Here is a 13860-nt window from a genome sequence, read left to right as displayed (position 1 = left end):
TAATCCAGTTGTGCATTATTAATATCCCCATTTCCACATAAACATAGAAAAGTAGCATTAAGCCAACCAGCAAGAGTAGGGCTGAACCTGTAAAGCAGAAAATAAGTACAGTACTGGGTTTCCAGAATGATAGATTTCAGTTTTTCTTAATGACAGGTCAGAAATCACATGAGAACACTGGATGATAGCCACATCTCTCCTTTGCAGAGCCTTCTTCTGTGTTCTCGTGTGGGCTTTCCCTCCTTATCCTACGCTTTCTCTTTCTTACCTGTGAATTCTTTACCCTCCCCACCCTGCTTTTAACCTAAAGGACACACCTGAAAGGTAGCTGTCTTTGGGCAACCCCAAAAGAAAGATTGCCTTTGACATCCCCCCTAAAGGCAGAGTTTCCCAATCATTTTAAACACACGTCTCCCTTTAAAACCTCATAATCTCATGCTCTCCTTCAAATGTGCCTCCCCCAATAGTTTTATGTGAAATTTAAATTACTGAAAATAAATGAAGTTGCTCTGAGCATTTATATATACAGACAGCCTTGCAAAGACATATAGCTACTGCAAATAAAGAATACTACTATGTTCAGACAACATTTGGGGTGAACATTCTAGCAGCAGAGAAGTATCAGATTTGGTGGAGAAACCTTTGGGAAGGGCATAAGAAGACCACACAGAACAAACTCTACACTGTAATTTAGAGATAAAAGATAGGAGTGAATAACAGGCACAGTACTGTGCATCACAGGAAGATGTAATACAGTAAGTTGCATGCTAAGGAAAGAAGTTAAAATTTCTGGCAAATAAAATTATTCTACTATAGTATTAAAGATGGTTCTGAAACTAGACATGCCTTTCTGGAATGCTAATATGCTCCCTTTTGTTCAATGCACATCACAATTGTTGAGAATCACTGCATAACGGTTGCTCTGCTTATAACAACTTTAGGAAAAATACTTCCCACACTGTCAGCTGCTGCAGAGCAGAGACACCACAGTGGATATTAATCCATCTGCTTGGATTCTTGATACGTTTTGCTGCAATTGGAGGACGGGGAGGCCAATCAATTTCCCCACTAATTTTTCAGATATTCCTGGTGCTCTTACAGGATCCTCCAGGCCACCCTTTCTCTCTGCCTCCAGGCTGCTTTTTAGCAACTGTAACACGTCTACTGTGTCTGCTGGTAGTTCAGCTAAGATCTCCCAAGAAATTACATACTTCAGAAAGCAGCTGCACCTTAGAAATCTTCAGAAAAAATGTCAGCCTTGGGAAGTGTGAAAATAAATTTTAATCTTTTTCAGATTGCTTCCCTGCAGATTTTATTCTCTCACCTGACATCTGCTTTTATTATTGAGTTCCTCTTCTTCCCACCCACCTTCCTCCTTTCCTGCCCTTCAAACTGTGTAATAAAAAGATGTAAAGAGGTATCAGTGTTTATTATCTAGGAATCTCTCTATCCATTGTTTTGCACTGCCAGTATCAACCATGAATAGATCAGCAATGATTTTTGAACCCTGGTTGTTTCACAATGATCTTATTGCACATCTACAATGTTGGAATGAGGAACAGCCAGTAGTTAAAAGTAACTGTTCTTGTGTTGTTTCATGTTGTCAAGTTAAATGAGAGATTCTAAAATGTGCTGTCCTCAAGAGTTCTGTTTAGCTCTTGCAAACTCAGCTGTGGCTTCCTTTAGGGAATTAATCTACCTCATATCTGGCATACCTCTTTCCCTGCTGCCTTCCATCTTTCCCAGCTTTATTGTCTTGTCATGATGTGCTTAAGGTAGAACAACTTCAGTTTCATCATTTTTGCCTCCAGAGATATTTCAGGCATGATTGATCTAGGATCTACTTGTTCATCTTTCTGAGCCACTCTATATCTTCTGGGATTATCATTCTCAGAGAAAAATACTTTGTAGTTGTCTGACTGAAAATATCCCATTCTACTCCACTTTACTTCATTGACAACAAGCATTGCAATATTTAGACATTCAATTTCTTCATTGTTTCCAGGTCACCTTGATTCATTCTGTTGTATGTGTTCTTTTTTTTTTTTTTTACTTCTGTGCGCATCAGCCACTAGAGGTCCTTTTACCTTTAATGTACTGTATTTTTCCATATATAAGACCCCCCGACTTTTCTAAACCCAAATTTCTTTCTCGCAAGAAAGTAGAGGGGGAAGGCAGGGATTAAAGCGCTTTGATTCCTGCTTTTCTCCACTTACTTGCGAGGAAAGTGGAGGGGAAAATCACTTTCTTTGCAAGAAAGTGGAGGGAGGAAAGCAAGGATCAAAGCACTTTGATGATTCCTGCTTTCCCCCTTCACTTTCCTCGCAAGATAGTGGAGGGGGAAAGCAGGGATCAAAGCACTTTATCCCTCCCCCCTCCTTACTTCTGTGTATCAGATGACTCTCAATTTTTACTCTAAAGATTTTAGATAAAAGTATCGTCTTATACACAGAAAAATACAGTAGTTACATCATTAGTTGCAGTGCTATTCATAGTTGTCCTTTGCTCTTCTCTAGTAGCCAGCTGAGTGTTTTTTGACCTAGGAGTCTCATCTTCCATCACTCTCTCTCATTATTTTGGACTGTCTCCCCATAGAGTTTTCATGTTAAGGAACATTCATTAATCACAATGGCTACTTTCTGTTCAGTACTAACAAATGCTAACTGTCTAGTAGCTGCTACCCCCATCACCATTGGAACTATCCATTCTTTTCTGCTTATGTAACCGTTACCCTTGAAGAGGATGGATGAATTTCAGTCAGTTGTCTCAGCTGTGACCCTTCTGCCTTGGGGGACCCTGTTTGGAGTCCGGGTTTGTAACGGAGTCTGGTCTCCTAATGGCATTGCTCTCAGCAAAGGCACAGGGCTGTCACATTTGGGACATCCATAGAAGCCACACATTATAATTCTGTTTTTCATAGGAGAAAGAATGTGATTCCACGTGTGATGAACGAGAAAAACAGAACCTCTATGAGAGTTTACTTGGCATATTTCCTCAGGACTACACATTGACCTCTTTTTCTGAGAGTGACTCGGGAAAGATGATGGTGCTGATACAGCTGCTGGCAGCAATTCATGAGCTCAGCCCTTCAGAAAGGTAGGAAAAAAAGTGTGGCCAGCTTTTGCTTTTGTGTGCAACTAAAATGGCCTAATTTTTAATATCACTCTTCTCTCACAAGATAATCAAGCCAGTTCAAGAATCTCCAGTAATGGCGCTCACTTGACATTTGTAGGAGTAACACAAGGCACACTAATCCTCATTCCCACCTCACTCCTGGAATTTGCAGATGACAGTATTTATTTATTTATTTATTTATTTATTTATTTATTTATTTATTTATTTAAAATGTTTTACCCCACCTTTCTCCTTAAAAAGACATTGGATTGAACCACCTATTCCTTTTTTTCCCAATTTTACCTACGTTACAGGAATGTTGTAGAAACGGACAGGTTGTGCCTGTCCTGCACGTTTTTTAAAGGAAGAAGTATTTCCCTTTAGTGTAGTAATTTCTTTATGTTGAAAACAGGGATGGGGAGAAGGCATCATTAGGGCTGCGTGCAGCTGCCTTAAAGTAGTTTTTGTGACACTGGCCGTGTCAGAATCCCCTGCCCACAAAAATCCTCCAGGAGCAGGAATTGAGTTGTAAGGACCCATTGCTGCAGTGTTCAACATCTCCCAAATACCCATTTTTTCAAAACTGAACGTGGACTTCCCACCACCTAGATGTTTATTTTTTATTTTCTTCCCTCTCAAGCCCACCCCCTTTCTGCAGTCACAATGTGTGGCATTCGTGCCCCTTGCCTGGCTCTCCAAACACAGAGCACACAAAGACAAACCAATACTCCTTTTCACCTGCTGTCATCAGTTGATCACAAAATCAACATTAATTATGGAAGGATAAAGATGAAGGTCCAAACTTCACTGTCTTTTAAATAAAACGTGTTTATTGATTACAGCTGTTTGTTTATTAATCATAGGCAACTTCTACAGATTTATTATCAATCTCAACCTTCTGTTTGTTATATCAGTTCTCATTCACTCTTCACTCTAATCACAGCTCAACCACACTCTATCTCTCCACTCTCTTCTCTGTCTTCACTCTGACTTAATGACTGACTCTCTGACTCCACCTCTTTATTACATATCTCTCAGCTCCGCCTCTTAGCAACCTTAGCCTGCAACATGAATATGCATGACTACTTCATAATAAGGGTGAATGCTACATACCTTCCCCCTTAAATATGTTTGTTTGGGAGGGGAAATGTGTCACCTGCCACTTTCCAGACAAATTCTCATAGTTTATCTGAACCTCTTCCACTTTCAGCACTACAGATTATTTCCCAATTCTTTTTAAGGTCATAGTTCTGCCTGGAATTATGTCATCCTGGGCTATCAAATCAGAATGTACTATAGAAATTTGAGATCCTGTGTCCCTTATAGCAATGTATTTCTTTCCTCCCACTAATATCTCTTCACCAGCGTTTTTGAGAAGGGTATTGTCATTTTCGATATAATAACAATGTACTATAGTGGCTTCAGGAATGTCCTCCTCAAGATCAATGGAAGCTGTGGTTGCCATGGAAACAAGACTCTGATTACTGCTTCCCTCAGAGGATTCAACTTGTTTTAAACAGTACACTTTTTTGGTTTGATTATTATTCTTCCCAGTATTAAGTTTATCTCTTGTACATTAGAACTGTAAATGTCCAGGCTGGTTGCAGTTGTAACACCTATAATTCCTTCTCCCATTCGGAGGAGATTTGGTAAACGTTTCCTCAGAGTTCATTTGGTTCTGAGGACTAGGTTGTACTAATTTAGCTGAGGCACCACCCTGGCCTTCATTCCCTATTGTTTTACTATAGTACTGTTTGTTAAAAGGTTGGTTGAAGGATTTCTTATGGTTGTCCCAGGTTGGCTTGTTAACTTTTACCTCGGAGAATCTGGGGTCTTTGTACTCTCTAATATGATCTGCTTGTTCACCAGCTTCTATTAGAGCTTTAGGATTTTTGTCCCTAACAAGATAGCGCAATTCCACAGGTAAAATATACTCTAGTAAAATTGTTCTAAGCCTATAACAGTTTTCATCTCTTCTAGAGAAGTAACTTTTTCACGTGTCATCCATTTGTCCAGATACTGATGTAACTTAGACACCAACTGAGCATACGATTCTTCAGGCCTTTTAGTAAGGGTATGGAATTTTCGCCTGAGATGTTCTGCATTTATGCAATATCTGGAAAATACCATTTTTCTCTAAGCTTCAAAATCTCTAGCCTGTTCTAGGGGAATCTGAGAATAAATCTCAAGCAATTCTCCACTGATTTGTGACCTCAAATCAGCTATCTTGGATATTAAAGTCCCAGCATGCGCACTCAAAACTGATAAGAAAAGATTCAAGACAGTCCCCTTTCTTATATTGGGGAAATTTCTTAAGATCAATTTTAGCCGGAATTCCTCTGTTGGAGCTGTTATTATTGTCATTATTTTGAGAGGTTATTTCTATTTGTCTCATTTGTATTTGATAATCCATCTCTTTTTGTCTTAATTCCATTTGTCTGGCCTCTTGCTCAAATGCCATTTGTCTGACCTCTTTGCTCAGATGCCCTTTGTCTGGCCTCTTGCTCAGCTTTTCCTCTCCTTTCTAATTTCCTAGTTCTTTCTTTGATCTCTAATTCTTTCAATTTAAATTCCAGTTGTAATTTCCATTTTTGAAAATCTAGGGAGCTTAGAACACCTTTTCTCCCCAAGTCATCCTCCTCAGTCTTCAACTGTTCTCTTGGAGTTACAGGGTCACCAGTTCTCTCCATTTCCTGAGGTACTAAACTTTGTGCCTCTTGAGACTCAGTTTCCACCATGACTGGTCTTTTAGTTCCTTTGGGAGACATATTTATCTGAGTTACTTATTCTAGAGTGTGTTTATACTGATTTTATAATGGACCTGTCTTTCTTCTTTTACTTCCAGTCACTTAAATGATTTCTATTTCAAGCAAAGGCTTTTTCTTCTATTCCCTCAGATCTCCTCTGACCCCTGGCTTCTGCTTTTTCCACAAGCGCTCTCTAAACTCTTAGAGCCTTGAATCTTAAGCTCGCCTACTGGGTCTTCAAATCTTGAGGTAAAATACAAGAATTTTCTCTGAGTCGTTCCTATCTTAGACCCCCCAGATCTGGGTTCAGAAGCCCCCACCACTAAGCTTTCCCAAAAGCTCTAGTAAGTAACCAAACTTCCTTAACCTCACACCTCTGTCTAAATCTAGATCTACCCGTGTCACTCGCGCGAGCCAGGAGATAAGGCTGAGGAGCCTAACGCCGAGAGAGGCCCGAAAGGAAAAGACCAGAATCCGGGCCTTCTCGGCGGTGGCTCCTCGCCTTTGGAACAACTTGCCCCCTGAGATTCGCGCGGCTCCCTCGCTGGGCATTTTTAAGAAACAACTAAAAACATTGATGTATAGGCGGGCCTTCCCAACAGAAAACCCTTGACGATCTTTTTTCTTATTCTGTTCTTTATTATTATTATTTTTTATTTAAGTTTCTGCTGTAAAGTTTTAAAATTACATTGTTGTTTTTACTGTAAGCCGCCTAGAGTGGTCGAATATGATCAGATAGGCGGGATAGAAATAAAATAAATAAATAAATAAATAAATAAATAAATAAATAAATAAATCTAAAAGGTACCCTTGACTCAAGAAAATTTTCTTTAAATTCAAGCTTGATTGGATTTCTTCGTATCCCACCGCTGGATACCAATTGTGGCGTTCGCCCCTCATGTCCCTTGCCTGACTCTCCAAACACAGAGCACACAAAGACAAACCAATACTCCTTTTCACCCGCTGCCACCAGTTGATCACTAAATCAACATTAATTATGGAAGGATGAAGATGAAGGTCCAAACTTCACTGTCTTTTAAATAAAACTTGTTTATTGATTACAGCTGTTTGTTTATTAATCATAGGTAACTTCTACAGGTTTATTATCAATCTCAACCTTCTATTTGTTATATCAGTTCTTATTCACTCTTCACTCTAATCACACCTCAGATCTCCCAAATACCACACTCTATCTCTTTACTCTCTTCTCTCTCTTCACTCTGACTCACTGACTGACTCTCTGACTCCGTCTCTTTATTACATATCTCTCGGCTCCGCCTCTTAGCAACCTTAGCCTGCAACATGAATATGCATGACTACTTCATAATAAGGGTGAACGCTACACAATGGTCCATATTGCTGGATGATTTCAGGGGCAGAAAATTGTCCCCTGGGTTCAGCAAAGTTGCCCAGCTCTGCATTAAGGGAATTACTTTTCTTTACAGTGCTATCATCCTTTCGCCACCAATTTAGGATTTTTTTTCCTCCGTGGCATTTGGCCAGAAGTAACAGGCAATATTTTTAAAATAAGCACTATGACTTTTTGTTTTCAAGGGGAGGTGCATTTTTAGATTACATGTATGGTGTGTGTGTGTGTGCTTGTTTTTAACTTGTATATATTTTACATTTTGTAGTATGTTCTAGATTCTTTTATAAAATTGTGTCTAATAGTTGTTGTAGATTTTTCGGGCTGTTTGGCCGTGTTCTGGATGTTTTTCTTCCTAACATTTCGCCAGTCTCTGTGGCCAGCATCTTCAGAGGACTCTGTCTGAGAATACATTGTGTCTGATAAATTTAAATAAATGAATAAATAAAGGTGTCATTTGTTACATACAGCACTGATGTTACCTGTCTGTCATGGGTTTGGAGGGAAAGTTCCATCCTATGGGGAGTGGAAGGCGGGACATCAGGAGGAGGGGCTGTACTGTATATATAGGTGAAGCTGAGGGAGAAGCTAGAGGAGAGCTGAGAGAAGAAGCTGGTGTGGGAGTCTGTGTGTCAGACAGGGTACTACTGTGTGTCAGTCAGTACCAACCTGATAGGTTCAGGTGTCTGTATGGGAAGCCAGAACTGATAGGTTCAGGGTCTGTGCTTTATTTAAAGGTGTTCTGTGTGAACCAACCTGGTGTATGTATGATTGAGACTAAGCCACGTTACTGTATCTTATTCATTTGATCATTTTATTTTCCCTGTGTGTTATTTAAATAAACCTTATTCCTTTATTTGTTAAAAATCCATTCCTGGTCTGTGTGACTCCTTACAGGGAATGGTTGGTGGCAGCTTAGTGAAAGTGTGGCATCCTCCAGTAGGTCTGGGTTTGAATAAATGAATAAATAAAGGTGTCATTAAATGCACATTTTTTAGTAAAGTAGAAACTTAGGGAAGTGCCTCATATACAGTCAAAAGTGACATTCTCCTTGTGATATGAAGGGTGTAGTTGTAGAAAGTAAAGAACAGTTATCTGACCACATAAAGTTTATGCCAATTACTTTTGTATTTTATTTGTTACAATGAAAAACAAAGCAACTGAAAAATATAGTATTATTTTAAAAGAAATGACAAGATAAAAACAACGGTAACCCAGCCCTCTAGGCTTCTCATTTATTTTGCTATTTAAAAAAATGTTTATCTTGCCTTTGTGAAAAAAGAAAGTGCAGCCGATAACAAAGAAACTGAACAATAAAAATATAAAGCAACAGGCAATAATCAGGTTAAAATTAAAAATGTAGAGAACAAAAAACATTGTTATTAAAACAAAGAGACATGGAATTCTTTCTAACTCATTTGTCCCAATACAATGGCTGGAATCTAGATGCAGAATTATGTGGACGTTTCAACTTTTGGAAGCAAATTGCCATAAGTTAAGAAATCTCTGCAGACAGTATCTGTTGCATACACAACTCGGTGTGCAACAGATAAATTTGAAGGAGATTTGTTGCCTCTACAAGTTATACTGTTTGTGCAACTGCACAACAGAATTTTAGCCTGTATTGCCTAACATATTATGCTTTGAAAACTGATCCATGAAATTAATTTTATTTGCTATCTACATGTGATTGCTTTACTGCAAATTGTCCAGTTCACAGAAAGCTTTTTTTTTGTGGTGTTCTGTTTTAAAGCAGCATTTAGGCTGAAAGTCTTATACTGAATCTCCCTGGGAATATTTCCTGCTGACCTAAATCATACTTTCCTATGAGTGAAATGTGTGATTAATAGCAGCTTGCACTTGCTTTTGTGTGAGGAAGTGTTTCGAAAAGCTTTCCCCATCTTAGTCCAACACTAAAGTGGTGTCCTCCAGATGTTTTGAAATGCAGTTCCTTCAGTCTGTAATACTTGGTCATGTAGTGAGTTTATGAGGAGCATGCCCCCAAATATCTGAAAGGTTGCCTACCCCCCTCAAATCACTGCACTATACAGACATTCTGTGATACCTGGCATCTAGCCCTGTTCATAAAATATTTCATTCTTCTTTCATAACTTTGAATCCTTCTGCAGATTCATCCTTTCTAACTCAATGAAATCTATATACCTCTGCCGTGTAAATTCTATTTCCTCCCCTACACCTTAGGAGAGACATTGAATAAAATGTGCCTCAAGAATGTTTTGTAATGGTCTGAATATATTGATTCGTTTTTTAGTATAGCATTTGCTAGTGTGGAATAGTGTTCATCATCACATGCTGAGACTGAAAATGTTTAATGTTTTTATTGTACTTTCAAGAGTTTAAAATGCTTTGCACCCATTGTCTAGCTGTTATCCTTATAATACTAATTCTCTGTTTTGGATTGATAGAGTCGTTGTGGTATCTAACTACACTCAGACACTGAATGTTCTACAAGAAGTGTGCAAGCGTTATGGATACTCCTTCACAAGACTTGATGGCAATACCCCAGTTTCTCAGAGACAACAGATTGTTGATGCTTTTAACAGTAAATTCTGCCCAGCTTTTATCTTTCTCCTGAGTTCAAAGGCTGGTGGTGTGGGTCTGAACTTGGTTGGGGCATCTCACCTAGTCCTCTATGATATTGACTGGAATCCAGCCACTGACATCCAGGTTTGTTGCAGTTATTCGTATGGGGATCGAAAAGATTCTAGTCATTCCGGATTGCCGCCCCTCAGTTATGTAGATCCTTTTTTCAGAGATTAATTCTAATCCGATCATTGTATATGCCCTCAGCACACTGAACCATTTCTTAAAGGCAAATGCCTGTGAAATTTAGCATTTTGTATAGCAAAAATGTCACCTATATTCTCAAGGGAAAATGTGACTGTGATGCCCAAATTCTACTTCCTTCAGCCAAGAGTCATATAAAAACTACTTTAAAAACAATTACATAGGATTGGACACTATTTTGCATCTACGTAAGCCATCTGATACTTAGAAGGAAATAATATAACTGATTCATTCAGGAACTAAAATAATCTGAAGTACCTTACAATTCCTGTTGCCTTCATTGTCTAGCTCAGTGAGTTAGGTGTGTGGCTCCAGAGCCAGAGGTTGGGAGCTTACGTAATTCCTTACTGTGTCTCTCAGAAGTAGAGCCAGTCTGTGTAAGCGATGAATTAACGTCGCAATGCTTTCTGCAGATCCCCACCTGCAAACTGCTGTTGAAACGATGGAACATTAAACTCAGCTTGATGTGGCATTGAGGTCTGCGTCTCAAAGCAAAATATGTCACTGAGGATGACCAAGTCCTTGGGCATCTCAAGTTGAACTTTGGATGTCAGCCACATACTTTGCACACATGTGTAGACAAGAAAAGAGAACAAGAAAGCTTCCAAATATAGCTGCAGTCCTCTGGAGTCATACTATTCCATGTTGGGAAAGTGGGATGGGAAGGAGAAAGAATAACAAAGACATTGGCACCCAAACAAGGCTAATTGTGAGGTTTTGGCCAAATCCACAGGCGGAATGCAGGGTTCTTTTGGTTAATTCATTTTTGCTCTCAACTACCGGATTTAATCAGGGATACTTACTTCAGCAGTCAGACCTGCAAATCGATTTTGCCTTTATCTGCCATTAACCAGTCACAAAGTGAAGCACAGTGAGTTCAAGATAGGTAGTTGAGGAATGCCATGTGTCATGACAAAGAATGTCCTCTTCTAAAAACACACTAATAAGACCATGTAGTTTGCTCCTTAAAAATACAGCACTGGATAAATGTTGACAGTGGGTGGTATTGCTGCTGGAATCAATGATAAAACATTCTAGTAGATCCAGTAAAAGATTTGGGGACTTAAAGAAGATAAACAATATATATGTTAGTGTGTCATAAGCTTTCACGGGTTTCATGGGGCCAAGGCAAGAGTAACATTGGCATTTAATGACCAGAGCACCCATCATCATCATCTCCATGGCTAAAACGCTACTGCAGGGAGGCTTGATTTGGGCTGGGGAACACTGGGGGCAGGGAGATGTTTAACTCTTTACTGCTGTGTAGATTGCCCAGTATAAATTACCAGTCCAATACTCCCTGAAGGTCTTGTTAATTGCGGAAGGGCTGTATGCTTACAGATGACAGCAGTTTTGGATAAAAGTAGCCGTTTTTATTGGAAGCCCTGTAAAAATGGGTAATAAAAAGACTGTCCAATATACATTGGTCAAAATCGTGTTGCTCAGCATACTGAATCTCACTAGGCGAGGGCCATTGAATCAATGGGGATTTGGTGAGTCAAGTCCTCTGTAAGTTCCCTTGGTGCAAAGTCTGACTGCGACTTACTATGCTAAAGTAAGTCACAGTTAGAGTAGGCCTATCTGAATCAATGGAACTTATGGAAGAGTTGATCTATGGAATCCCCATTGACTCAATCTGCCTGCTTTTGTGTGGTTTACTATAAGTAGCAGGCTTTTGGCATTTGGGAAACAAAAATAAATAATAAAAATGGCACATTTATTTTGACATCACCTGAAATACTTCCCTAGTAATCTTTACTATCTCATTCCCTTTTAGGCAATGGCCAGAGTGTGGAGAGATGGACAGAAGCGTACAGTGCATATTTACCGACTACTAACAACAGGTTTGTCACATTATGATTGCAAATCCCATCTTGATTTGAAAACAGTTTCAGATGCAGCCATTTCTTAGGGCCAGAGAGTATATTTGTTGATAACTGCTGTTTTGGTTCACTGTTTTCAGAAGTGTAATCTTTGTATTCTTTCTCCCATATAGGCACAATAGAAGAGAAAATCTATCAGAGGCAGATCAGTAAACAAGGTCTCTCTGGAGCAGTGGTGGACTTTTCCAAAGGATCTGAACACATCCGTTTTTCTGTTGAAGAACTTAGAAATCTTTTTATACTGCATGAGGATTCCAGCTGTCTTACTCATGATCTTTTGGAGTGTAAATGTATAGGAAAGAAAGATGACCAAGGTGACTCTTGCTTTCCTGTCATTCCTTGCCTCTTTCAAATGTGGTGTACAATTTATTCTCTGTTTTTTGGTTTTTGTATGAATAACAAACTGCTTCTTAATTAAGCCTGTGTAGATAACCTGCACAATTCACTTCTACAGGATGTGGTGACAGTTGCTAGCTTAGATGGCTTTGAAACAGGATTGTACTAGTTCATAAAGGATAAAGCTAACAGTGGCTACTAGTCATGAAGGCTGTGTGCCACCTGATGTTCAGAGGCAATCTACCACTTGATACTAGTTAATAGGGAGCAACAGGGATATGGCACTGACTATTTCATGTGGATTTCCCATAAGCATGTGTTTGGCCATTATTGTCCCCAGGAGTAGAAAGGCCAAGTGTGGGACACCTATTACAGCCTAAGGTCTAGTTTCACATTCAGTGTAGGATGCAAATTTTTTAGTTTAAAGCTCTTCCTGCTAGTAACTAAGGTCAATGAGAAGTGTTTCAGCCTTTTAGAATACAGAAAAAGGGTATATCATTGGTTAGCCACCAAATTGTTTTGTCAAGTGGTGTAACCATCTGGGAACTCCAGAGGGAAGTATTGGACATGAGGAGGACTGAATGTGGCCTCAGGTTCTGAGGTTTCCTTATACTGAGACACACTTGAACTAGCAGGGCCCTTCTTATATTGGCTGCCTCTCCCCCCCCCCATGTACTTCCTCACTCACCTACCCACACACAGAGTCTCTTTCTTCCATGTGTATGTACACTCACTCACATTGTCTCCCACAGACTCACCACCCTCCACAATCTACCTGTCCATGTGCAAAAAGATTACGAACTCTTCTGCACGATTTTGCATCTCTGTTCCTATTGGCAGTTATGTTCCTCAACTTGTTTTTCCCTAATTATTTCTTTCAGGTCCTTTAGAAAAACTTTCAGTACAAGACTGCCAGCTTGGCAAAAGCAATGTGAAATCTATTTCCAAAAGCACCCTACTATCTATGTCACAACTGATGCAGTGGAAGCACTTTTCTGTGGATCATGGAAATCTCCCTGATTCCTTCTTGGAAAGAATAAAAGAAAACATCACATTTGTTTTCCAAAGCACAAGCAGCTGAGGATGCCACCTAAGCAAGGCAAATTCATTTCTTCTTTAGTTTACAATGGACTTTTGTTCACCAATGTCTTTTTTTAAAAAAAATAAAATGTAATAATAGGATTTTTTTTTATTCTTGGGGTCTTATTTATTTAAAATATTTTTTGTCCGGGTTCAGTAGAAGAGGCACCACAACCCAGTCCAGAGCAAGACCACAGGAACGAGGTACAGCCAACCCCACAGTCCAAGAAGAGACCAACCAGCTAGGGTTTTGTGTCCAAACAGCAGCCAAGTAGAAGGATGATGTAAATTGTGGTCAGACAGTCCAGGAGCCAAAGCCAGGAGGAGCTGTATCAAGGCAGCAGAGTCCAGAGAGACAAAGCCCTTCATTACTGAAGCAAAAGTCTGCATGGAAGGCCTATTCTTGTACAGCCTGGTCCTCATCTTCCACAGGTGGCCCTCCTGAAGAGCTGGGCAACAGCTGCAGGGAAAGGGCTCAATCCTGCAATCTTTAGAGCAGAGAAATGGGGCCCATCCTGCCTGCACT

At 39.6% G+C, this 13860-nt stretch overlaps 1 protein-coding gene across 5 annotated transcripts in view; it reads left to right on the top strand.

Moving 5' to 3' along the window:
* Window positions 1-13436, top strand: part of RAD54B (RAD54 homolog B) — a 44947-nt gene extending 31511 nt beyond the window's left edge. For all 5 annotated transcript variants that reach the window (XM_072999129.2, XM_072999127.2, XM_072999128.2 and 2 more), the window contains exons 11-15: window positions 2921-3096; window positions 9654-9915; window positions 11813-11879; window positions 12032-12232; window positions 13136-13436. In XM_072999129.2, coding sequence (XP_072855230.2) covers window positions 2921-3096; window positions 9654-9915; window positions 11813-11879; window positions 12032-12232; window positions 13136-13335 — 906 coding nt within the window. In that variant the 3' untranslated portion in view covers window positions 13336-13436. The remainder of the gene's footprint in view (window positions 1-2920; window positions 3097-9653; window positions 9916-11812; window positions 11880-12031; window positions 12233-13135) is intronic.
* The last annotated feature ends 424 nt before the right edge of the window (window positions 13437-13860 follow it).

This window comes from Pogona vitticeps, chromosome 4 (assembly GCF_051106095.1).
Source record: "Pogona vitticeps strain Pit_001003342236 chromosome 4, PviZW2.1, whole genome shotgun sequence".
NCBI classification, from domain to species: domain Eukaryota; kingdom Metazoa; phylum Chordata; class Lepidosauria; order Squamata; family Agamidae; genus Pogona; species Pogona vitticeps.
Note: the sequence above shows the minus strand (reverse complement) of the source record. Positions and strands in the feature narration are given on the sequence as shown.